We start from the raw sequence: 27,847 nt of genomic DNA, 5'->3' as shown, positions 1-27,847 counted from the left end.
GACACGGCGATAACGTCAGGATTTACAATGACACTATCGAACTGCAGCTTTGTTCATTGCTAGCAGAGATACATATAAAATAAAACATTAATAATGAAATTTCTTTGTTTTTTTCAGTTCACATCATGATGCATATTTGCAAATGGTTCCGATATGTGATGATCTTCTTAGCCTTCTATCTGTCCTTATATCACCTATATAATGTATATATTTTGTATATGTCAGAGGTGTAATGTAACCTTACTCGATTTCCATTGGCTGTGCAGGACAGGAGCTCCAATGTGACGTCAGGATAGAAGGACGGATGGACAAAATAGCTGCATCTACAGGACTATTTCAGTACTCATGAACGTTGAAAATTCTCTGCATTATTTGTTGTTAGAAAAGTCTTGTATTCGATTCATTGCGTTCCGAGATATTAAAACGTTTTCTCTCCACGGCTAGAAAATGTTAGGAATTCGAAGGCTCGTTTGATAAAAACTCAAGTAAAACGAACAATTTTGTTTATAATCTCTCAAACAAGAGTAATAACTGGTGTCGAAGTGACTATGAAACCACACAATATATCAACTGTTACTTATATATGCCCCTCAATGGATAACTGAACAACCCGTGAAAGGAAATACATGTGAGTCATGTGGTCCTTTTGGCATCGCACTCCGTCATCCTAAGAACTAGGCTTACTTTCATGAATAAGGCCTCGTTCACGGAAATATCTCTCCCGAATTCGTCGAGGTATATGTAAGAACATTTGTGAGTAATAAGTTTCTTTTTTTTTTCTTTTCCTATTGATGTCGCTTGAGTCTCGCATAATTTAAAATGATCGCATTTTGTGCCTCATCGTTCGTCGTCCGGAGTCGTGACGCAGCATGTATCTATAAACAAATTACATTTTAGACAACTTCTCCAAAAATACTGAAAATAAAACAAATTTAATGAAATATTGTAGGCATTTTATGGTATATGGTTCTCAACATCCAGAGGGCTGGATAATAATTAAAAATAATCTTTAACTTTTATTCATGTATGCGCTGGATTTAAGTTTTGTTCATAGATTGAAAGTTTTCAAAGTGTTCATGATTTAGGATACAGACTGAAAATGTATCTCAAAATATTGTCAATGGGATCATTGTAACATTTGGAATAGATATAATTGGTTTTGAGGGGTACCGAATACAACGTCATAGCCGTGAAATAATTAATGTAATCTTATAATGATCTGTCAAGTGAACAGGGATACTCCTGTCTTTTTCTCCCATACGTAGTTGGAATATGCACATACTTTCAAGCAATGTCTAGTTCGTGTGAGCTGGACTACAGCCATTCCTTGTGTAAGATAGAATAAATTCCCCTAGCAACCAAGGAATATACCTGGCGACATTGGAAGACAATTATTTCAATTAGAATTAGGTTAGGCTGCATGGTTATACCTCCTGCTATTCTGGTGTATTGAGACATAAGGCATAAGGGGGCTTTGGAATACTTTGTTAAGCATAGTTTCCTTTCAACATTTAAAAAGAAATATAAAGGGGATTCCAAATTTGTTTTTAGATATACAGATATGCGAGAAGAATATTTGCATTCAACTCGCTGCTTCAATGGATCGATGTATGCGTCTTCTTGAAACGTGCATTTTATTAAGTTTGTACTTTATCAATGTATATTTTTGTAATAATAGTTATCAGGTTTTGCTACAAAAAAGTGTTATTGTATTGTACTGATTATTAGCACTATTCGCCTCAAAAGACGTGACTGACGCGGATGATATGAACGTTTTATTTACTGGCTGTTTGTGTTGATTGTGTGATTAGAGTGAGGAGGGCAGTATTTTCGATGGATCACGAAGTCGTCGTCTGAGCAATACAAGAACACGCAAGTCTTTGATGTGCTTGTAAAGACGTTGCCGAAAAAAAATGTTAAACTTCGTTGACTCTGAATTTGATGTGACGTCATCGAGTACAAGAGGCGACATATAACGTCATTTAGGTAAACTATAACAACAACTGTAGTGTTGAAACCAAATCAACAGAGCATTTGTAAAAAAAATGTGATGGATCGTCACCCCAGTTCATGTTACTGGTTGCGTTATTTGTATAATTTATAAATTCAATGCTATTTGATTATCATATTTAACTCACCGTTGTTGACGTCATACTATTATTCGGGGTCTATTAATGACGTAAAAGACGAATAGGCGTAATTACGACCCTATATAGTTTTAATCGTATTTCGCAGAATCACGATATGTGTCATGCGCAACGCACATGGCGTATTAAATGTCGTTTTATATACATGTATTTTTTGTTTATTGTAAGCCATAATCTATTCCCCTGCAATTCATTTAAACTTATTTCGGGGATGTAGATATTGAGGACAAGTTAACGTGCCAGATATAGAGAAAGACAATATCTTAATGACAGTATAACGGGAATTTAGATCCGTATGAAAAAGTGGTGAGGCGTGAAAACGCAGAATCACATTGTGGCTAAAATAAGTTGGTTTTATGTGTTTTGATAAAAAAAAATTATATCGTTTTTTTACTGATTGTATGTCATGTTTTAGATCGCCTCTTGGATTGGATATCTAGGAATAAGATTAAGCAAAATTTTAGGGTAAATGTATACACTGAAAGACCCAATAAAGGTTTCAATTTCCCACAGCCTAATTCAAATTGTCTTTTTAACACAGTCACTTTGACTGTTATACATATATTTTTGAACTACAAAATAATCCTTAATTACATTAATAAGATCATTGATATTCAAAGAGTAACTAAGACATATGGTTAAAAAAGCTTCCGAAATAAGGATTTCTGTAAAACAAAAATAACGATTTTTTTTTCCAAGTAAACAGTGTCCACTAAAAACTAATGAGATGTTCACAAGACTTTAATTGCAAATATTCCAATGAAGCTGACTTGCCAAATCAGAATGGTTAGAATTAATAACCATTTGTTAGCGTCAGTAATAAGCAGCTTTATTTTTCTTTAATGTAGTTTTACAAATTCTATTTAGCATACATTGTTTCATTAGGTGGTTAGTATTGTTGGATATCTTAAGAACGCTACACTATTTAAAGATGCTACACCGCTGACAAATGGTTTTTTTTTCGATATCAGAAACAGGAGCAGACGAATCAGTAATCTCTTCGGTAACAAAAAATACTTTTTTACACTATCAACACCGTTGAAAAAATGAGCTTCTTATTTTACTTTTATAATTAAGATAACAATGTTAAAAATAATGAATTGCGTCCCAAACAACGTCTATGGCACTATGACCTACATGGAATGACGTAATTATTGCGCAGGCATTAGGAGCAAAACAAATCATTTTATATGTACTTTTTTGTGTTAATTAGACACATATATACACGATAACATGAGGTATTATTAGAATGGTGGATATCGTTTATTCACTGTGGATGGTGGAGCATCGTTAACGATCGAATATCAGTGTCTTCTGTATAGTATACGCTCATGAAAACAAGTCTAATATCTTATAATGCTAGTATTTTTGGTAAAGTTTTACTTATTTCATATTCTAACCTGGTTGATAAGAGATTCGGGATTCGAATCAATCATCAGTTAGCAATTAACTTTGATATACATTTCCTCACATGAACATAGCTGTCGATAGGAAGCAATTGATAAAAACCAAAATGACTTTCAATTTGTAAATGTGAAAACATCAATGACATGCTGGTTTTTATTGTTATTTTATGTTAATGCCATTTAAAGTTCCGACAAAATGCTCGAAGCAAATAATGAAGTGCAATAATGTCTTATATCTAAGATTGTATTTGTCTTTACTGACAGTACATGTATTTCACTAGTGAAACATTCAATAGGCATCAATCGCACAATATGTGTCTTTAATTAATGTAGAAACGATGTCTCTCAGCGTCTGATGGATGATGGTGTAACCTCTGTTCGTCTGCAATCTGAAACGAACAAATACATAACATATATATTGTGAAGGTTTGTGATAATCAAGCATTTAAGGATGCCTTTAATAATGGTATACATCCGGCTTCGTTACAATGTATTTGATCCCTACCAGGTCATAAATTAAAACACCATGCTGACCTCAGCAATGATCCAGATGTAAAATGTCGGTTATAGATATTAGTCTGCATTATAATAACCAAATCAAAGTACTTGATCTTAAATAAGGTTTTCGGGAGATGAATAAAACTTGAACAACCCATCAAATGCTTATGCGATGGTTATGTTTAAAATGAAAATGAAGCCAAAAAACAATAATACAACGGTTATAACTTGCAAAACCACAAAGGGTTCAAAATTGTAAATAGACTTCGATTGTAAACTAGACTTAATATATAGAGTTGTTCCTATCTAAGGTTTCATGTGTTTCAATGTACCATAAGATTTAACTTGAAGTGTACTATCGTTGTATTTAATGATTTGTTATTATTACTTCATTAAAATCCAAAGTCCTATTTAAAATAACTATGACATTTCATTTTTGGCTTTATCAACGGTAATTTTGTAAGTTTTCGGACTTATCTGATAGAATCAGTAAAACTATTTTTCTTAATTTCCGAATTAAACACAATATTTTTTATATCTATTAGTATTTAAAACATATAATCAAAGGTTGGCTATTTATTTAATATTAAATAGTGTTTTTTCCTATACTATTACTTGAATGTATTTCATATTTATGTCTGCTTGTTTTTTTGTTTATTTGTTTGTTTATTGTCTTGTTTTGTTTTTTTATTCATACATAATTGAAAGTAAATATGCAGTCAAACCTATCAATAAAGCCTAAGACACCTAACACAAAATAACGAAGTGGTTTATATCTCCAGGTCAAACAGGTTGAAATTTACCTGTTTGGACCAAAGAAAGGGGGTCGTATTAGACAAATTGTCTTTATACAGAGGTGATCGCAATATAATAAAGGGCATGTTTAATCATTTTAAAATTAAACAAAAGACTCATTTAAAGAAATGCATATCTATAACTTATCATACTCGCAAGGCTGTTCACAATAAATACAGTTTTTGAATATTTATGCAGAGACTGCGCCATCTACGAAGCAAATATTTTCAATTCAACATAGTTTATTGGCAAGATGTTACAATAAAGCTGGAATGGAGAACATAAAAGACATTCTGCTAAACTGTAATACAAATTACACTTAGTATAAGCGTTATGTTTTATTTATAGTCGTAGAATTGTATACTATCCTGGACATTGATTGTTGAAAATTGTAATAAACTAGGTACCACCTTATCAGATTACGGGGACGCATATCTAATGTTATGAAGCCTCCCGCAACGCCTTTACATGTACTTCATATCTTTATAACGTTTGTTTTAAGGTATTTCGATCTTTTGTTCTAAGACATTAGATCAAAATATAGGGCAAAATGAAACTGCAACGAAGCAATAACAATCGAAGGATGCGCTTTCCTAAAGGATTCACATGTTACATAAGAAAAAGGCTTTCAAACAATGTGATCAGCTCGCTAACGGTAAAAGAAGACAGCATAGGACCTCATCTAATTGACATGAGCACAAAGAGAAAATACCAAGTTTAGCTTCTTTTACCATGATGTAATAGGAATAACAAGTACAATTATTTTACATGCTATATGTATATCCAGGGCAAATGTCAAATAATGGCTTTTATAATTATGTGTTCGACTTTCGGCATACTTTCCGCAAAGGGTTATAAATACCAATATTGGTGATAATCTGAAAGTTTGAACAAAATACGCAGCTGATCCTCTCACTCTACTCGTGCAGCAAAGTCATTAATATGTAAACTGGTACTTTGATATTAAGTCATGAACAGGGATAGGCGGACAACATGAGCTGTGTATTGTGAAAAAAATATTATAGGCGTATTGGTACCTTATGAAATGCAACATATCACTTTCTGAATAGTATCTTATATGAAGAATACAAAAAAGCATCAGTGGTATATCAACTTTATCAGCCACTTTGATGAGAATCCCTCACCAAAATTGTATTGACACTGGTGATTATATTTTCGATCATTCCATAGAATATTCAACCAGATTGGGTAATAGAAAGTAAAAGAGAACAGAAACGGCACAAAGTAGCATTTAAAAACCCCATTATAACTTAACACAGTGAGCAAATACATGGTTACTTAAAAGAGAACATTGACAGGCGCATTTAAATTTATCTAAATTAAAAAAACTTCCCCATGTTGCTGCAAGGTTGCTTTATTTTTATGTTATTTTTTACTTGTCTCTAAAATATGTTATTACTATTTAAATATTTTATTTGTGGGAATAGTATGACACTTGACATCTGAACCCGAAACATTATTGAATATTCATATGACCCTAACGTGACTTCATACAAAATATATCTCAGAACACCACATAAATATGCCATGCTAGTCCTTTGATGTAAACACACTTTTTACCATCTAAGTTATATTCAAGTGCATGCATTTAAATTATGTTCAATGCCACAACGTTGTTTAGCTTCGTGCAATACATTACATGTATTAGATTACCACATACAAACCGACAGGCTAACATAACAACTACCTGTATGATAAGGGTTCTAACGTAGGCGGAAGCAGCTGATGAATATCGAGACAGCTAAAAGCAAATTCACATTAGTTTGTAACAGGTAGTGATACTAATATATGTGAATTTTAATCTGAGTAACGTAGATTATCGGTCCAGGATTGCAGGTAAATATCCATTTCCAATTGATTTTTTCCTGTTTATTAACATTTGAACTGTTCAAGTAAAATAAGTAGTTTTCTGATTTTAATTGTCCAAAACCGTACACAAAAAAACTTTTGCTTCTTCTAGGTTGTTTACCTGTTTATTGTCGCAAACAATGGGAAATTCAACGTAAGTAATTTATCTTTTGCCTTTATATTCAGAAACGGTTCATTGTTTGATTGAGCTTAATCTCTTATTTAAACATGTGGGGTATTGTAATGTTGAGATACCAACCAGATACGATTTTTTATATTTTGTGTTTTCAGTCAAAAGGATTTATATGTATGTCATGCTATTTGTTCTCAAAAACTTTAACTGAAATTTAACAAACGTAATCTTGGATTTATTGAGAAATGAATAACATTTGTTTTCCAATGAGAGTCGTCTAAAAATATGTTAATTGTAAAATTGTATCGAAGGACGAAGAAAGATGAAAACGAGGAAAAAGATGAAAACGAGGAAAAAGAAGAAAACGAGGAGGAAAAAGAAGAAAACGAGGAGGAAAAGGAAGAAGTGCAGCAAAGGTATGGCTGATGCATCCGATTTTAAAGTCAGTTTTGACGTATATCTACACTTGTATATCAAAGTCTTGATAACTTTGTGTGCAGTCAGAAATGTATAAAGTATTGGATCCAAGAGTGAAAGAAAAAAGCAAGGATATCTTTGTTTTACCCCAATTATCAGGATTAAAGCATTTAAAAAACGTACGTAAATATTTATTTTCAAGCCTTATTATAATAAAAAACAATAAAAAATATGGGATGTATTTCAGAAAATGTTCTAATATCGACGAAACACTTTATGCTTCTTCATCACAAAAACATCGTCCATTGTCATGCCCAACACTGCCCATAGCTAGACACTGAAAGTAAACAAACAAAATCTCAAAAGGCTGTGACCTACTTGCATAGATTATATCACGACATCGACGTCACATACGGGAAAGCTCGAAGAAGGACTCTTTTTTTTCAATCGGAAAATCACTCCTCAAGTGTTTTTCTTTTCTGTATATATATACATATAGGCCTAGCGACGAAGTCTGGTGTTTCATCTTTATACATATATATATATATTTACGTTCATTTTTATTTCCAGTTTTCTTTTTAAGTAACAGATATACGTTAATATATAAAAAAGATACCTGGGCTGATACAAAAATATTAGTTATACAGTAGACCGAATATCATGAAAGCATGTGTTGCACTATGCACTATGTGTACTTCAAACTAAATAACCTGACAAAACACTAATATAAGTTTTTTATAAAAATTAACATTGAACATAATCCTTTGAAATAAATGTAATAATCTACACCGTACATTACACCGGAAATAACACACCGTAAGGTAATTGTCGAAACCAAAGCGGATGGGGATCAACAGATTTCTATTACCAGATACCTAGACCTACTGTCAGTATGAATTGTACCTAAAACTTCTTTTTAAGAATAACACTTGAATATACCAGATATGTAAGCAAAGTATATTTATTTTTCATAATAAAATTTCTATCACATGCAGGTTTTTACAAAATCTTCATTACAAAATATATATATAAAAAAATACTAGTAAGAAAAAAAATCATATAAAATTTAATTTGAATCATCAAGATTATGCAATCTTTGTTATCTTTGTTTTTTACATCAGGTCTTCATTTATAAGTGTTAAAATACGCAATTCGATACGAAAACTTGCGGCGAGAGGTAATCAATCAATCGCTACAGCTAAAAGAGTTTAGCTAGTACAGTCTAAACACAGGGGTGGTATGATTCAATGATATTGCATGTCAATAACCAGAACGGTTATAAATTAACGTACAGCAATACTGTGGGTTTTATTAGTTTAACGTCCTATTTAAAGCCAGGGTCATGTAAAGACGTGTTAGGTTTGTCGGTGGTGGAAAGCCGGAGATCACGGAGAAAAATGTCCGTTAATTTGGTCATCGGTCGCTGTGATTATGACATATAGTGGGGGAGGAGAAGTAGGTTCCCATGTACCCCTCTGGCAGTTTTTCGAAACATGGTTTTTAAGGACCGGTATGATGTCTATTTTCATTTTATGCTTGTTGCCATTGACAACTAATGTCCCATGGGGGTCATATGGCGGCCATCTTGAATTTCAGGTATCAAAAATGGCCAAAATGACACATTCGCATATATGCGCATAGATAGAGAACCAGACAACATTCAGAGACAAATAAACACATTTTTTGATATGATTGAAACATGTTGAATACGATTAAATCATAATAATGACGTTACGTCTTCTTATATTTGTGAAATGACGGGAAAACAATGAAATTTTCAGCTTTTTTCCTTAAGAAATCAATAAATGTCATATTTTTATCACAAGTAAAAAAAAATGATGGACAAATCACCTTGTAACAGTCATTTCGAATTGAACCAACCCTTGCGTAAACATATGTGTACTATAAAAACATAGATCGCATCAATGAGGTCGGAAAAAGAGAGAGACCCCACCCACCTTGAAAAATTATCAAAAAAATGGCCAAAATGACACATTCGTATATACATGTACGCGCATAGATAGAGAACCAGACAACACACAGAGGCAAATAAACACATTTTTGAATATGATTGAATCATGCTGAATACGATTAAATCATAATAATAACGTTACGTCTTCTCAGTTTTGTGAAATGACCGGAAAACAATGAAATTTTCAGCTTTTCCCCTAAAAATCGATAAATGTCATAATTTACATCACATGTAAAACAATTGATGGATTTCGAAGTGCACTAACCCTTGTGTAAACACATGTGTACTATAAGAATATCGCATGAGTGAGGTGGGAAAAAGAGAGGGACCCCCCTACACACACACACAGAAAAGAAAACGCAGAAGAAAAAAATTGAAAAACAAAATCAATAAATTAAAACTCCAAATATTCTGTCAACACACTTTGTAACGGTTATTCTGATTTGAACTGACTCTTGTCTAAACATATGTGCATTATAAAAGGATAGAATTATGGTTTTTAGCAGAAGAAGCGAGATGACCTCCAACCCCCTCCCCAATAATTTAAAAAAATTATATTACCGGATCCAGTTAACATCCAAAGGCTGGTTCACATGTTTTATCCAGAATTCAGGCAGTTCCCAATTAAAACTACGAATACATATAATATCTGCTGAGGAGGAACAGTCACAGACTGGGCCGCCACAACGGGATCCTAGGAAAACAGTCGATTAGAATGAGAGGACAGGGACCGTAGGTAAAAGTCATTGAAAGTAGTCTGACCACGACAAAAGGCAGCAGACATGATGTCCTGGAACCATGACCCATTATGGAGAGCCAAAGAAGCCGCAAGGGCTCTAACATCATGGGCCATCTCCTAAAATTTCGCCCCAGATTGATAATTAGACTGCTCATAAGCAATCCTGATCATCTAACATATCCATCTGGAGATGTACATGTACTGGGAGGAGAAATCCTGCTAGCCCTGTTTAATGGACGAGAATAATACATCGCCTCCTTGTTTTATCAAGGGAAAACCTAAGCGTCCGACTGGGACAAAGCAGCCGATCATTCTCCTTCGACTCAATAGAGATTGTGAATCTTTACCAAAAAGGCAGAATCAGTGAGTAGGGTAACAGAGCTATATCTGGCCCAACGAAGCACGAAAATTGAATAGATGGATATCACTCCTTCTACGGCCTGAGGCAAAAGCAAGCAGGAAGTCAAAAGTAAAAACCTTAATGGAGACCGACACCAAAGGCTCTTAAGGAGCCCCTTTCAGTAACACAAGTGCTAGATTCCACTGTGGAGCTAACTGCCATACCCTAGGCCTGTCCAGACTGAACCACCTAATCAAGGTAGACAAAGAGTTGGAAGACCCTAACTCTGATCTACCATGAGAACTTCCATGAATGTTAGACGCCAGGTGAGGAAGACTTATTGATCGGGCGATGCGAGCTGACAAGTCTTAAGAAAAGCCTGACTGAGCGAGGCCTCCTGAGATAGCTTCCACGCTCTTGAATGGATCTTCCGGGACCGAGGCTGGCGCAGGAGATTGGTTCTGAGTGGGAAAACCAGAGGAATATCCACCAAGAGAAACGACAAGAGCTCCGGAAACCAGGATTGTCTCGGTCACAGGGGCGCTATCAGAAGGAGGGGAAAATGATGCTCCCGAAACTTCTATTAGAACCCTGCCCACCAGGTTGAATGGAGGGAATGCATAAGCATGTATCCCCTCCCAATCTAGAGATAGAGCGTCCACAGCCCAAGTCATTTGGTCTGGCACCGGAGAGACAAAAGTGGACAATTAGTGGCGAAGTGGCGAAAAGGTCTATATGAGGTATGTTCCACATCTAGCAAATGCCCTCGAAGAGATTTAGCTGCCTTTCTGTCACAACCGGCTTGCGGCGCCTGGAAAGAGTATCCGCCAGAACATTTATCCTGGAAGATGCTTGACTAAGAGAGTCAACCGCATTTCCTGACAGAAGAGAAGAACACGAATAGCGAGGGCACAAAGGACGTGGGACTTTGCCCCCACCCTTTCCTTCGAGATACGCGACAACTGTAGAGTTGTCTGTAGTCACACAAACCACCTTGGAATGTAGAATCTTCCGAAAAGCCTGCAGCGCCAACCGAAAAGCCTTATCTCCAGCACGTTGATGTGCTCGGAGACCTGATCCCCAGACAACTCCCCCGACTGGCAATGGCCGTCGAGGTAAGCCCCCCAACCTGTCATTTGTCATCGCTCCAACGATTCCTAGACTTGGAGGAGTATGAGGGAATCGTCGAAATAGATGTGTACATTTATTTTCCTGGAGCGATGAAAACCTACGCCAACCTGCCGCAGTTTGATGAAAACCAAAGTAACAGTCGTTATACCGAAAGGATTTAGTTTTGTGGTAATGAGCTGTGCTATACCATCGTGTCTTCAGGACAAACAAAACAAGGATAATAATTCGAACACAGTGGTATGTTTCGTTCTGGCACGAGCCGAAAATTTATGAAAAAATCTATGTTTCCAGTTGTTCACTAAAAGAGTGGATTATACGGTTCTAACCACGTTCTAGCTGTAATTGGGGCCGGGATGGCTGATTGTTATGATGTCTCGACATAATACCACAATCCCTCCACCTCTGGGTAGCTTGTTCGAATTTACAGGGGCAGTTGCCAGGTATTGACTGCTGGCGGTGTTTTTTCTCCGGGAACTCCGCCTTTCCTCCACCAATAAACCTGGCACATCCTTACATGACCATGGCTGTTAAAAATGTAATTGTAGTTTGGAACTGTCTGAATCATAGATCAGGAAATATGTAATTTATGTAATAATAATAATGAGATTTTTTTCTCTATGAGTAGTGTTGGGAGGGGGGATGTCCACGATTCTTCAGCTAAAAAACATAAAATCCTTTTAAAATACACATATGTTTACACAAGAGTAAGTGCAATTCGAAATGACTGGTACAAGATGTTTTGTCCATCAATTGTTTTACTTGTGATGTAAATTATGACATTTATCAATATTTTAAGGGAAAAAAGCTGAAATTTTTATTGTTTTCCCGTGTTTCACAAAAATGAGAAGACGTAACGTCATTATTATGATTTAATCGTATTCAGCATGTTTCAATCATATTTAAAAATGTGTTTATTTGCCTCTGTGTGTTGTCTGGTTCACTATCTATGCGCATATATACGAATGTGTCATTTTGGCCATTTTTTGATAATTTTTTATGGGGGGGTCCCTCTCTTTTTCCAACCTCATTGATGCGATCTATCTTTTTATAGATACAGATGTTTACCCAAGGGTTGGTTCAGTTCGAAATGACTGTTACAAGGTGATTTAACTATCAATTTTTCACTTGTGATAAAAATTACGACATTTATCGATTTTTTAGGGAAAAAAGCTGAAAATTTCATTGTTTTCCCGTCATTTCACAAAAATGAGAAGACGTAACATCATTATTATGATTTAATCGTATTCAGCATGCTTCAATCATATCAAAATATGTGTTAATTTGCCTCTGAATGTTGTCTGGTTCTCTATCTATGTGCATATATGCGAATGTGTCATTTTGGCCATTTTTGTGAATTTTTTAGGGGTGGGGGAGGTTCACTCTCTTTTTCCGACCTCATTGATGCAATCTGTCTTTTTATAGTACACATATGTTTACATAAGAGTTGGTTCAATTCGAAATGACTGTTACAAGGTGATTTGTCGATCATTTTTTTTACTTGTGATAAAAATTATGACATTTATCGATTTTTTAAGGGAAAAAAAGCTGAAAATTTCATTGTTTTCCCGTCATGTCACTAAAATAAGAAGACGTTACGTCTTTAATATGATTTAATCGTATTCAGCATCTTTCAATCATATCAAAAAATGTGTTTATTTGCCTCTGAATGTTGTCTGGTTCTCTATCTATGCGCATATATGCGAATGTGTCATTTTGGCCATTTTTGATACCTGAAATCCAAGATGGTCGCCATATGACCCCCATGGGACATTAGTTGTCAATGGCAACAAGCATAAAATGAAACTAGACATCATACCGGTCCTAAAAACCATGTTTCGAAAAACTGCCAGAGGGGTACATGGGAACCTACTTCTCCTCCCCCACTAATAGTGTTATTAATCACATTATATGCCTGATATCCAACAAAATTGGCCATGTAATATTTTTGCATATGTCACTAGTGTAATTACCCTAAAACGAATGTGATTGGTCGGACTTATCACATTTTCCCACGACTTTATATTACTACGCACTACGAAAATGTGGCAGACGGCGAATGATTGACTCAGAGAAGGGGACCGTCTATGGGTCGCGTTTTTTCTGATTTACCAGATACATCTATTTAAGGTTTTGTGGATGCACAGACTAATAAGAATACATTTAGAAAAACATTTAATGATTTAATTTTTTTGAAAATGTTTATGGCAAAAGAGAACGAAAACCGACCCATTCATCGCATTATCCCTTCAGAGTTGTGTCCGCTGTTGTGTAAATTTTTCATCACGGTTAGAAAATCGGATGGTTCCAACTACGAACCCAGCTCACAAAGGGGCTTCATGGAAAGCTATGACAGACAATTAAAACGTTTTTTTCTTAAAAGTATGGATACAGTTACGCTACAATTAATTAATTTTCACAGCTCCAGGACGTCATGACAGGCTAAACAACGCGTACTGAAACGTGACGGAAAAGGAAATCGGTCAAATAATGCCGACTCAATTATTGATCAGGAAATAGAAACTTTATAGAACAGTAGACATTTCAGCCAATGTACACAAGACACAATTATCAAAAAGCTTTGGTTGTTTAATACTATCCATTTTGGCTCGAGTGGGTCACATGAGCATAGATAAGTGACATGGTGACATGTGGGGACGTTACATTACGTACTGATTCCGAAGGACAGGACTACTTGGAATTCCAAGAACGCCAGAGTAAAACACGACAAGGGGACAATCCCCTAGATAGTCGACCCGTGACTCTGAAAATGTTCGGAAATCCTGACAGATTAGATCAATGTACATGTCCTTTCAATGTTTACAATTTTAAGCTGAAAAGCGTCCAGCTGATTACCAGAGGCCTGAGGACCCATTTTACATAGCTACATATACACATGTTAGGAATATGCGAGCCAATTGGAACAAACAAACTTACCTCGCTCATGACACAATACCTAACACAATTGTACAATTCACAGGACATCGCAATATGCAATCCGTCAATAAATATAGCCACCTAAACGAAGAAACACACCACAACATCTCCAGATTGCTCTCGAATCCAATATCTAGCGCGAGTCGTACTTCAGTGACACAAGCGTCGAATGATATCACAGTAAACAACTCGGCAACCACATGTGTGTCCGAACGTAAATCGGCCAACACCAACACCACTTTCCACGGAAATGTGCATACATTATATTATTTGGTGGTAAAGTTTACGGTGGTCAATTCAACATAAACTCTAACAATAAAGCTGACATCTCGACTGTAAAACCTAAACGTCTACGAATTATCGTTCCAGATTCAGACAGTCAGTGAACTTTCAAATGTGGCTGGTGTCAAGGCCACGGTGCGGAATGTCGCGCGCTATGACGCCATGAACTAGGTCATTTTCAATCGATACGTATATACTATAAAACTGTTTTCAAAACGTTAAATGTAATGCTTTTATATGAATCAATTAAAACTGATGTTCTGTTGATTAAATAATATCAATTTAACCTATATTTTTTTTATTTGACAAAAATGATAACGCTTTTAAGGCACTACTTTGGCATCGCGGAGGCCTAGCTAACACCGCCTTTTAGAAGTCGGTGATGCGTTGGAATTTAGAAGTGTCGTTTTTATTAGATGGAAAAAATCCCTTAAAATTCATTATGTGATAAAAAAGTAGCTTTAATTTGTTTTCATTTCATATGAAATTTCATGAAACTCGCCACGAAGTTTTTATTTTTGATCGCTAAGGCTCGCAAAAATAAAAACTTCTTAGACTCGTTTCATAAAATCACATATGAAATGAAAACCCATTTAATTTTATATATATATGATAGATATCCTCTGATTTTTATCTATTTTCATTGGCCAATACATGGCCAAGTGATATATATATAGCATATTTACTCGGTGTTTCCATTTTTATAAACACCGAGTCAATGTTCCTGTGAACTTCATTCCACAAACGTTACATATTCAGAGTGCCGTTCTTTGACCAACGTTTTTCTTATAAATAATATGATAACAGTTAGATGTATGAGCCAGTGGTTGAAAAGGGAAGCTGAAAAAGATGTAAAATGGACACTGTGTACATGTATCAACCGATTTAACGACAGGCCGATTTCATTGAAAAATACGACAATATAGATTATTGTACTTAAAATGAAATATCAAAGCATCGAAATGACACAATTCCTGCTTGATGTCCATAAAGTAATCACAACGGGAAAATGGTAATTCGACAAGGACGTAACACTGCCTATACTTACACTTGACCGTCAATATCCCTTCAGGTCACGGCTAATAAAGACGAAAGTGGGTTTTATGACCCAGATTTCTTGTAAAAACCAGTGCTCCTGGTTGTCGTTAGTCTCGAATAACCAATAATGTATCACACTAAAAAGACATAACAAACGGACACCAAAGTATGACGGACACATTTTACGGTTATTCAATTAATTTGCGTAAATGATGGAACATATAAAATAAGTTTAAAGATATTTACTAATATCTTTTATTGGCTATAAAACTGTATAATATGCGAAGTGTTATCGGTAATATACGAAATTTATTGGACGTAACATTGCGGAAACTAAATGTTACGTATCCCAACCCTTTTTTATATGAGCATTTTCATAAAAAAACCTTTGTTATATGTTACTGAACGGTTGACTTTCAGTGGTAAATCAACCAATAATCACCCTGAATTACCCAGTTTGATTCTTAAAATATTTGTAATATTTGGTTTATGTTACACGGCGAACATGGACACGAAAAAAATCTCATATATAAGTGGATATCACGGATAAAATGAAATTATTTCGATAAAATGAAATTGATTTCATTTTTTTTTGTATTGTATTACATGCATTACGTATGAAATATCTGCTGTTAGATATTTTAAATACATAGTTAATAGCAAAACTAGAGTTCCTACCCGTATTTATTTTTAATTCGTAATTATTAGTACATTTTACGCCCGATGTTATAATTGACCTTTCACATCCCTGGGCAGGACATAATAAAGGAATTATTTTTTTGTTGTTGTTTACTAGTGTGTAAACTGCATTTGTTGGACAGATATTTTAAGTGACTCGCGTTAGCACGTCATCTTGAAATGTCTGTCATACAAATGCAGTTTACACAGTAAACAAAACAAATTAAAAATCATTCCTTATATTTACATTTCAATCGACGATTTCTTTTAAATATAATGTTCCGATAAAATAAAACTTCGTTTGTTCAACGTTATACGATTGATGTAACAGCCGGTCAAATAATGGAATCCCGGAACAGCTGGCTCCAGTTTGGCGGGAAATGTTGTCAAGTTCAGAAAGTACACAAAATATAGTTCTACGATAACATTATCTTTTTCATTCCATTGATGCAATATTTCTCAAATATCTTATTCTTTGAAATATACTTTAAGGTGTTCATTTTATTCAAAATGTTTAATTGAAGAATTAAAAATACAGAAACAAGTCAGTGTTCCGGTGTATGATTTTTTGCGCGACAACCGAATGTATTTACACAAGTGTAAACGATTTCCCAGTTGGTAAGATTATATAGCAAAGAAAAACGGACATGAAAATATTATAGTACATTTAGAGATATTAGTACGGCTTAATAAATTACTACAAGCCAACTTTTTTCCGTTAAGGTAAAATCGCTAACGTTTATCCTTGCGAAGCCAATATCTTTCATAATGCTTGCGAAATTAAATTGAAATGGATTTCCATTTCGAAAATGTTTTTGTAATGAAATTTAGTACCCGTGAATGAAAGTTGGTTTAAAGTATCCAATGCATGTCATAAACTGTTGGGGTTATTCGGTAGAAGCTTCGGCGATATCAAGTTATGCGTTGCATGTTGTGGTAACTCGTTTCTATTTTATAGCTGCATGCAAATGCCATTATATTTTACATATTATATTTGAAAGAATATATAACAGCAAATTAAAACGGTCACATCTACGTATGGGTTCAAAATGTGTAAATGCATTCAGATTTAAACATTATTTTTTATATAATGATACTGATAAATTGAAAATAAAATTTACAAAATAAGAAGTGTCATATGTAGAGTTCATCACTTTGGCTTTTAGTTGTATGATACATTTTCATTATTCATTACACATACAGTCTTTGTCTTGTCTTTATCCGTCATTGTGTAACAAAGGGAAAATGCCAAAATCTGGTTTGAAACTTGTTTGTTTAATCGCGCATATCTGTGCACGAACCTGTAATATATTCGTTTCACACTCCAATCATAACCTTTAATTGTCTACGTTATTAAATCTGTATGTAAACAAAATACACAAACACATTTATTCATGTTTTTATATATTTTCTAGAAAAGCAGCTGTGAGCATCAGTCCATGGGATAACCAAGAACGAAATAGACGATTTTCAGAGTTAAAAGTAAACAAGGATGAAGTTTTTGTCTCCACCATATTTAACATCAAAATAGAAGAACTCGAACAGACTGGTGATGATGATGAGTCTGCGACAAAGGATCTGGAAAAACCGGATAAGTCTGTATTGTTTGATTACAATTGTCGGGGTCTTGATGAGACGACTACCTGTATTTATACTGAAGTAGATGACACAGACGAAGCGAAGTCTAAAGACTACATCAAAATGTCCTTGAACTTGGAAATCCCTAAAAATTTGGTGATATATATTTTCCATCAATACAACGGGAAGACATGGACGGTAACGGAAATAGACCAAAAGGTTTGTTTACATCAACGATGTACATGTATACGTTGTATAATCATTATGAGATACAATGTTTCAATTTTCGGCAATGTACATGTATAAAAATAAGTGTTTACTTTCTTTCTTTCCTTTAATTAGTAATAAGCATCGAAGTGAATACTTCGGAAAAGTAGGTAGTAGGCATCTGCAACGAAATTTTAAATTCTTTGAACAATCTATCCAAATTAAACAGGTTGGATGCAACACAGTTGATGTCGATGTGTACGCCCCTTTTACCACTCGTACCATTTACTTCACCATGCGGTACATGCGAGAGGATATCACCGTAACTAGGGATGGATTTGAGTATAGAAACGACCTTTGTACCCATCAGCAAATATCATTTCCGGAAGGAGCTGTCCAGGGAGACACTAATATAGCTATCAGCGTACGTAAATCCTAAAATTTGTTATCTGATCATTTTAACTTCACTGTGGTAATATTCAGATTCAGTAAATCTTATTTGCATATACTTCCCTTAAGATAAAAAGTCTGAACGCCAGGTGTTTATAAAAAAATCTGATACTTTTACAATAGTCTGAACGCCAGGTGTTTATAAAAAAATCTGATACTTTTACAATCAGCTTGTAATTACTTATTGGTGTTTACACTATTAAGCATTTTCAAAATGGAGTTCAATTTTTAGGATACAACTGGTAATAATAGAAGTAAAATTAAGTTTGAAAATTATCTTATTTTTTTAATATGTTAACATTATCTTATCTTTTAATATGTTAACATTATCTTATCTTTTAATATGTTAACATTATCTTATTTTTTTAATATGTTAACATTATCTTATCTTTTAATATGTTAACATTATCTTATCTTATTTCTTATATTACTACTGTATAGTCGTTAAAGTTCGTGGGTGTAAATTGTCGCGATTCATTGGTTTGGACTTATTCGAAGAAATTTATTTATCGCGAGTTATTTTACTAGCATTTTAAAATCGCATTCTTATGAAAGACTGTAATACGTGAAACCATGATTTTGATAAGTTTTGCGAGGTATTAAATTTCGCCATTTTGGATTGACCCGCTAATTTGCGAGATTAAAACCCCGCGAATATTAGTTACTATACAGTACACTACCTTAGATTTTTTATTATTTTAATCGTCTTTCCATTCATTTGCTTTTTATGATGAAAATCCTCTGCAGAATTATGTTATGATTTAAGATTTATCTCCCGTTTTATTACAATAGGCATTGTCCGTTGAAAGTGAAATTAAGAAGAAGAGAGTAGCAAATATCACGTCCGACGAAGAGTGTATCATTTCAGGCTTATCAGACATCGTATATGTTCATCACTCGCAGCCTTTCAAAAAGAAGGTGAAACTTCGCCTCAGACTAGATACTATGTCTGCCAAAGACGTATCCCATGAAATCTACTATTTCCATTGTGACGACGATGGTAGTTTAAAGATTATGGACGGTGTTAAAGTATCAAGAGTGGTGACGGAAGATGCGAATGACGAGCAGATATACGAGATGGAAGTCGATAAGTTTTCAGGGTAAGTTTGTATTGGTTCCATCTTTTATACACAGACCTGCCATTTATTTTATGTTTTGTGCTACGACCCATTAACAGCCAGGGTAATTTAAGGACGGAACAAGTTATGAAGTTTCATTGAAGCAGTGAAGGGTTTGAATTATATCTTACTCTTATTAATTACACTATCCTTATTCTGAGATGTTTGAACTGGTGTGATGGTATAAAAGACAAAAAAAATCTTTTCAATTCCTTAACAGAGCTGGGATTACCTGCGGCGAACGCAAAAAGGACCTAACTGGATTGCTTGGGAAAACATTTGGTTTGGGTCCAGACTACTGCCGCATTTTGGTTTTCTTGCTAAAGGATGTCGATGATCAAATTCATTTGTGGTCTGATATTGTTCAAGAGGAAAAACTGAAAGAGAGAGAAGAACAACTGAAGTGTGACCCCAACAAAATTTATTTGAGGAATACTGTATCTCCGACTGTATCTATAGCGAATTTTGGCCGAATGAGAATCACAGTATCTACACACGGAAGAGTGAGGCCAGCCCCTGAGGTTCCGGTCAACAGCAATTTTATGTACTACGATCGGAATGCGGCGGAAATATTCAACCATTTCCCGATTGTCAAAAGCAGGGGAATAAAATCTGAAACTGGGATCATTCAGTATGAAAGTGATACTCCACCAAAGCGACTGTTACATACGGCATATTTTAACTCTGATCTTTACATGGATATCAATTTGCGGCCCAAAACAGCAAAACGGATGGTCGATGGTACACAGCGACGAGGAAGTAAAAACAGCCATATCCCAGATCGCTGACTTGTTACCTTATTGTTTATGTAGGGCAATATGCAACTGGTCTTTACAACAGGTTAAACTATGTTGAAATAGAAAATTCAAGACTCCGTAAGACCACTTACTTTGCATGCGATCTTTAAAACAAGAAAATTCAAGACTCCGTAAGACCACTTACTTTGCATGTGATCTTTAAAACAAGAAAATTCAAGACTCCGTAAGACCACTTACTTTGCATGTGATCTTTAAAACAAGAAAATTTAAGACTCCGTAAGACCACTTACTTTGCATGTGATCTTTAAAACAAGAAAATTGTGTTGAAATGGAAAATCAAATAATCCGTAAGAAAACTTTGCTTTGCTTGTAACAAAACTTTTCATTGGCTTAAAATTAAAATCCAAATGATATCAAAGTAATCAATGTACTAAAAGGAGGATACTTCATAAAACCTTTTGGTGAAATTAAAGGAATGTGAAACAAAGATGTTTAAAATGAAGTAAATTGAGACAAAACTCGTAATACAATGTAGAATAAATTCATATTCTGGTTATAATTATAAACAAAATATCCTATGGTATTTCATAGGAACTTGAGCAAAAATCACTATTTGCCAAGCGTATACAAATGATATCTAATTGAATTAGATAAGATAACTCATTGGTCAGTATTGTTGTAAGAGGTAAAATCGTGGAGAGATATTGATTAATCTTACGTATTTTCTTTTACCAAACTACCTATGTCACCTGTTGACTGGTAGCACTTGTGCATATATTCCGACGTTCATTCAGGCTATTTTAGATTGAAACTATCAATGTCAGTGTCTTACACTTTGCTTTTCAAGTGTAAAAAACTTAGATTTTACATTTAAGTTGCATTAGTTCATAATAAAAGTAGGCTTTTATTGTAGTATCTCAATAAAGGGGACGATATTTAAGGATTTACTACCCATGTTTATTCATCTTCAATAATATCAGGTATTTTATGTAAGTTTGGGTAAGTTTGGAGCTTGAACGCCTGCATTAAATTTGGCTTTGACTTAAGCTTCCCTACCGAACACCTAACACTTGGTTGTCCCCCTCGATCTCCTAGGTCTCCTCATTAAGGTTTTAGCCCCTCAAAATTACAGCGATAAGGTGTAGAGGCCAGCTTCAGATGTCAACGTTGGCTAGAGAAGCCGAGAAAGCTATTATCACATCTACTGTATTTATTAGCAACAGGTTTGCTATATGGATATATAACTTAAAATACAGTATATATCTTGCGCGTTTGTATACATCCTCCTGTTACGACTTGGTAGATCCCATTTATGTTTATATTCAATGTACCTGAAGTCACTTATATTGTCTTATTTAGTCTCTGTCATTTATTTCCCCTGTAACGCTGACAAAGTCATTCGGTCTCAATAGAAACCTGGATCCCAGAACCTAGTTATTCAACCTTATAAGTTATCAAGACAATAAACAACATTAAGGTTTAGGCTGGTGTAGAGCATTGTTAATCATATCACTATGGTAACAAAATGTATTCATACTCGCCACACAGTTGTATTCCTTGCTTCTGACCAATTATTTTTAATATTGTGATACCAATTTTATAAAATTAAGATCACAATTTATATGTAAAAAGACATGCTATTAAGCATTTCATATCTGGTAATATTTCGACATATCATGCCTGGTACTTTTTTACTTTAAATACACCCAGGACCTCATTCTTTCGAGCATGTATACATGAGTTCACATGAATTCTGGTACACTTCCGGTAGATATGATCCCAAGAGGTGGAGACATAGTGGATACTTTGTCTCAACATAAAAATGGCCGTGTCATTTCTAAAGTCGCTTCTGAATGGCAAAGACAACTTCATAATGATTGCACAGAAAAGAGAGTCGAAAAATAAATTTGGATTTTTTTGTAAGTTATGGATACACTTTTGTTCACTATGGTATCTATAATTACCGCCGTGGTAATATCTTAGATTAGGTAATCAAATATCATCTGTTTTTTTTTTGTTTTTTTTTTAAGTTCTGCTTTCATATCTAATATATCATTGTTATATTTCCATTTGGCTTTGGGTTGTGTTTTCCCAAAAGATTAATTCTCATCAGGATATTCGTTCGTTGAGACAGAATTTATTTCGGATTATCTGTCTGCAGGTATGATATTTTCCGATTGCTTGCATACAAATAAATACTATCATTGATTTCCATGCATGTTGACCCCAATAGAGTTTCGATCGAAAGTCATGTCAGACATTATATTATTAACAAGAACACGAACCATAGACAAAAAACGATGTGTTACTTACCAGTCATATAAAAAGTTACACTGATATAAATATTTGGTAAAATAATAGTAGTATTCATTTATTCGACCTTACTTTGACATTTGTCATGGGATGATTGCTTATCGTTAACAATGAACCGTATTTTAGACTTGTACACATAATTTGCTACCTTATAGTTTGAGTTGATTTCCATGACATCGAGCAGAACATTATCTTTTTGACAAATCAACCGCTGTCTTTTGGTAATTTTATACGTGTTTGATTCCTAACTTAAGACATTATAATGTTTGATCACTTTCACTTGTTAATTTGACTGCCTGAGTGTTATAGGGGGATGTGAGAGATTCGGCATGTATTTAGTGGTAGCCTATCTGACACACACAGATAATTTTCGTTTCAACGTTTCAGAGTATATTGATGTAAATAAATATTAAGAATATAAAGAGCATGCATACTTATCTACAAAAACAGTTGTTGAAACTTATATTACGTTTACTGTGAGGCCAACCAATACGGATCATTTCAAAGATATGATACAGAATTTTCAGTTTACAATATAAAATAGTAATTTTATGGTGCTTGATTGTTAAAAAATTCAGATTCAAATACATTGTTTTTCTCACACGCTTTCGTTCAGCCATTTTGTTTACTTTTAGTGCATAACAATGCGCATGCGCGAAACTTCGACAACGCAATCTATCGCAATAGTAATAAATCAAGGATGTCCTTCATTTTTGTATTCAAGACACATTTATTTAATCTCGTACACATCGAGAAATTAAATTGAGGTGTTTTTGATATGTTTTTTTCATCTTTTCTTCCGTCTATCGGATTTTACAAAAAAAATATATATATATTTGATTGGGCGAAACCAACCTTTAAGCCAAAACTAAAACTTATCCTATAAGTGTTATTCGTAGTTAAGCATCTGGGACCCGTTTAACAAAGCGACCTAAGTCAATAACTAAGCTTAGCCGGGACTAACTTTGAGACTACACTACCTTTCCGACTAAATTGCGTTTCGATAAAGGGCGTAATTTAGGTCTGACCTAAAGTTAGTAAAAAATTATAGACACAAAATCGTCTATTAGTCAAGATTGAAAATGCATCACTTGAAATCAAACACTGTTTTGGTAACTGATTACTCAGATGAAGACAACATCAATAAGGAAGCATGTACCATTTTAGGCACTGTTATTAGAAAAACCGAAAACCGTGATTACAACTTCGGCCGTGACTATATAATTAAAAGGAAGCCTAAACTAACTCATGCAATCTACGTTTCCAATATTGAAATATGCATATATTAATATCACCTCCCCTTAGAAAACAAAAGTAGAGTTACTTTAGCTGTCTCGACATATGTCAGCTATATCCTTTGTTATGTTAGTTTGTATGTGACAATTTAATGATTAATTGCACGAACAATGCTGTGACATTGAAAACAGTTATATAAGTAGAATGAACGTGTTCGATCCCGTGTTTTACTTTATTATTTTTAGATCTCAAATGTATGCGTTTGAACTTTACTTATCATCTTTAATTTTGTGTGTGTTTTCAATGTAGAAGGAAATCAAAGTACATCGATATAGAACCCCTAAATCCCCTATAATCAATATACTCAACGAATATAAATCGTTTGCATACTGTCGTGGTGTCAATCTACGTCATCAATCGGTTCTATTTCGGACCTATTGTATCGCAATGCAGGTCAGTTTATTAGGTTGATTTTTTGTTGTGTTCCCATGACCCACGCTCACTTTAAACTCTTTAAACAACTTGAATAATTTTCCTGTGATTTTTAAATAAGTAATCCAGTTTGTATATCAAATGCTATTTTTCTACTTGTACCTCATTAACCAAGTGGATTTATCAATAATGTGTAGTCATATTTTGTATACTAACTAGGAGTTAGTGTTCATATCGAATACACTGCAGACGAAACATTTCAAAGCAAAACAGAAAAGTGGGTAGTGTACTTGTTAATCCACTCGCCTTTCTCCTAGCAGCCGTAGATCGATCCTCGGCACGGACGTGTAAAGGTCAGGAGTCCCCTGTCCGATCACGCCCGAGAAGTAATAACAGGCCTACTGGGCTGCCATTTGAAGACCACTAGTGAGGAACGACATCTTCAAACACCAACTTGCCAGATACATTGTCTGGTCTCATAAAGTAAACTTTAAAGACCACCCAGTCGTGCGTTACCATAACGGCACACTCCGATGGTGGATATCACATTAGTGAAAGTAACCACTGGAATTCGAAGAAAATTTTTGTATGTAATGAATTTGGTATGACGAATGTGTTTTTGTCGTATTCTCATGATCCACACTCACTTTATTTCACTTAATGATTGATCTGTTTTGACAACGACGTCCACATATCATACTCCTGTCAGCTATATTTAGCCATGTTCACGTGTGTAATTAGACAAGGTACTTAAACAAATCCGCAATTGAGTGAATGAAATGATAAAATATTTCAAATAAATATTATATCATATATCCCAAATTATATATTTCTTTCCCATATGCATCCAATCAACTCAAAGTGAAATAAAGTTGTCTACGTCAAAACGCTTACTAGATTCTTACAATGTAGGTTGTTCATGTTCTGTTGTTTACATAGACCTTACTTGCCAGGGGTTAAAATGACATGCTACTTCCCTTTCTGTTTATTTCGTTAAACAACCTGAAGGAAGTTCCAGGAATTTAAAATAATTGATCCAGTTTGTATATCAGATGCTAGTATTCTACCGCATTACCCAAGTGGATTTATAGATATTGCGTAGTCATATTTTATATACTAACTAGGATCTAGTGTTCATATCGGCATACCTGCTTAACAGTTTGATGTTTTTATGAAAAAAATATATTTATATATTTTGATTTCGGAAATTCATTCGATTTCATTCTATTTTTTTTTTTTTTTGTTTCTGCTTCGTTCTATTTGCAGGACTTTGAGTACTTTAATTAGTTTCCCCTGCTGTAATCACCTTCCATCCCAGACATACACATTAAAACAGCGTCTCGACTAAGCCAATGCAGGTTTCATTTTTAAGATAATGCGTAGAGCATGTCTTTTGCTCCCCGTCTCCCAATCAGCAGTCGTCTCAATGGTTGCTACATCTATGCGCCATGGCTAATTGATTAGGTGTGTTTATCCATCTGACTGTACGTCAAATGTCGGCTTAATGGTGTACGTCAATGCTATACTAGCATAACAATACTAACACATTTGCATAGTACTGTCGATAAATCAATAGTTTTAAGACGACCACGCCTTTCCTTGATAGCTATCTGCGTTCATTCTTCTACATATTACGGAATTTAAAAGTTTTAATATGTACAATCACTTACGAAATGTCCACTGTATATCGAATTTTAACAAAATGTTTGTACAAGATCATTCACGAACCCTATCTAAACATTGACACATATCTACATACAGAATAACTTTGTGGCTAATATGTTTACGAACAAGACCTGAAGTCTGAGTGATGGCTTTACACAACTTACTCATCACCACAAATGGTGTTTGTCGTGTACATATCACCCTTCTTTATAGACTGCATTTCTAATATCTTACGCAGCTGCTATCAATATGCTATAATAATGAATGTTCGTAAACATTGGTAAGCAGCTGTCACTTATTTTAAAACGATTGCGAAGGTCGTAATGTAAGGACAAGCTTTCAATTATATTGTGTAATATCTTTTTCATATTTTGAAATTGTACACCAAGTACTACATGTATGTCTTTCCTACGAAAGCCTTTTAGTGTCACTTTAAAAATAAATTACATATTTTTTTCGATAATCGTAACGCGTTTATTATCTAGTCCTACTCGTTTAATTATCTCGTTTTAATGCGTTAGTATTATTTGTATTAAGCGATACTTTTAACTGTGGCTATTTTTTAAATACCTAAGAAGTCTATGCGTATGAATTGATGATTACGGTGTCTCTCGGGAATCTCTATTGTTAACATATATATGCAAGAAGGAGCAAGAATACTAAAAAGAAAGAAAAAAGGCCTCGCAAAATGACTGATCCACCATGGAATCAGACTCTTTCGCAAACAAATTTAAGTCTCTGTTATGCAATATGAAATTGAACTGTTTTACACATTAAGTTAACAAGTTAAATGAAATTCTTGCTGAATTCAAATAACTTCACTCCATGAAGTCTGAAGAATTACTTCTGAATAGTGTCAAAATCATGTCACAAATGTTATCAATAAGAAGCTACGTGCTTTTTCATGCTAAAATCAGAGATGGTTACAGATGTATCCGAGGACCTGTCACCCACTGTCTTTGACATATCTAGGCCTAAAACCACAATTACTTAAATAATGAATGTGTTAAGATAATGCTAATCAGAAAAGCAATATTTACTCTTGTGCATTTTTGACCTTGACCCCTCTCCGTCAATTCCATTTATCAACTTTGTTTACTAAACTTATTACAAAACAGTAAGCTATATACGATGCCAAAATGGACTGACTAATCTTTTATTCAATGCACATTCTTCGGGATGTAGAAGAGTAATAACAGACCAGGTTAAGATTTGACTTACTCAAATATTTTCTCTTTAAACGTTTTATTTGCACATACATTTGCAAGTGTATTTCGTACATAATATATGGAGCATCGCACCAAATGTTAGAACGATGCTTCACTCCCATCCAACGTATCCAACGTAATTACACAAAAAAGGGCGGATCTGCGGACATATAAATATACATCCTCAATATCCCAGTGGATGCCAACGACAGAAATAATAATCCCGGGATAATCGAGACTGGGTTACTATAGGGCACCCACATGTGGTCGATATGGGGGTCTAAATATATTCTTAACCAAGCATCCAAAATGAATTTATATTGTTATTATTTAGACTCCTTACAAATGAACTGGGAGATAAACTATGACAGATTCAATCTACCGAGTTATCTCAAACTTCCCAAGGAATCAAGTATACTCGGACTTCATAGTCAAGTGATCTTTATATTATACACAGTGTTGAAATCGATCATTTGAGACCCTGTGAAAGAGATCTTTTTTAA

General features: G+C 34.5%; 1 protein-coding gene across 1 annotated transcript; it reads left to right on the top strand.

The window, feature by feature from the left end:
- Window positions 1-6,273: 6,273 nt before the first annotated feature.
- LOC138329898 (uncharacterized) lies at window positions 6,274-26,707 on the top strand. Its single transcript, XM_069277185.1, has 7 exons — window positions 6,274-6,703; window positions 6,828-6,869; window positions 7,160-7,264; window positions 17,795-18,176; window positions 18,394-18,588; window positions 19,407-19,714; window positions 19,953-26,707. The coding sequence occupies exons 2-7, from the start codon at window positions 6,856-6,858 to the stop codon at window positions 20,518-20,520; spliced, it is 1,572 nt and encodes a 523-aa protein (XP_069133286.1). The 5' UTR covers window positions 6,274-6,703; window positions 6,828-6,855; the 3' UTR covers window positions 20,521-26,707.
- Window positions 26,708-27,847: the final 1,140 nt, after the last annotated feature.

This window comes from Argopecten irradians, chromosome 8 (assembly GCF_041381155.1).
Source record: "Argopecten irradians isolate NY chromosome 8, Ai_NY, whole genome shotgun sequence".
NCBI lineage: Eukaryota > Metazoa > Mollusca > Bivalvia > Pectinida > Pectinidae > Argopecten > Argopecten irradians.
The sequence above is the reverse complement of the archived record's forward strand: the minus strand, read 5'-3'. Positions and strand labels throughout refer to the sequence as shown.

Bases quoted from the DNA above. Each gene is read 5' to 3' on its own strand.
- LOC138329898 (XM_069277185.1), top strand. The intron at 18,177-18,393 runs GTTTGTTTACAT...CAAATTAAACAG, and splicing joins TAACGGAAATAGACCAAAAG to GTTGGATGCAACACAGTTGA. The intron at 18,589-19,406 runs GTACGTAAATCC...TTATTACAATAG, and splicing joins ACACTAATATAGCTATCAGC to GCATTGTCCGTTGAAAGTGA.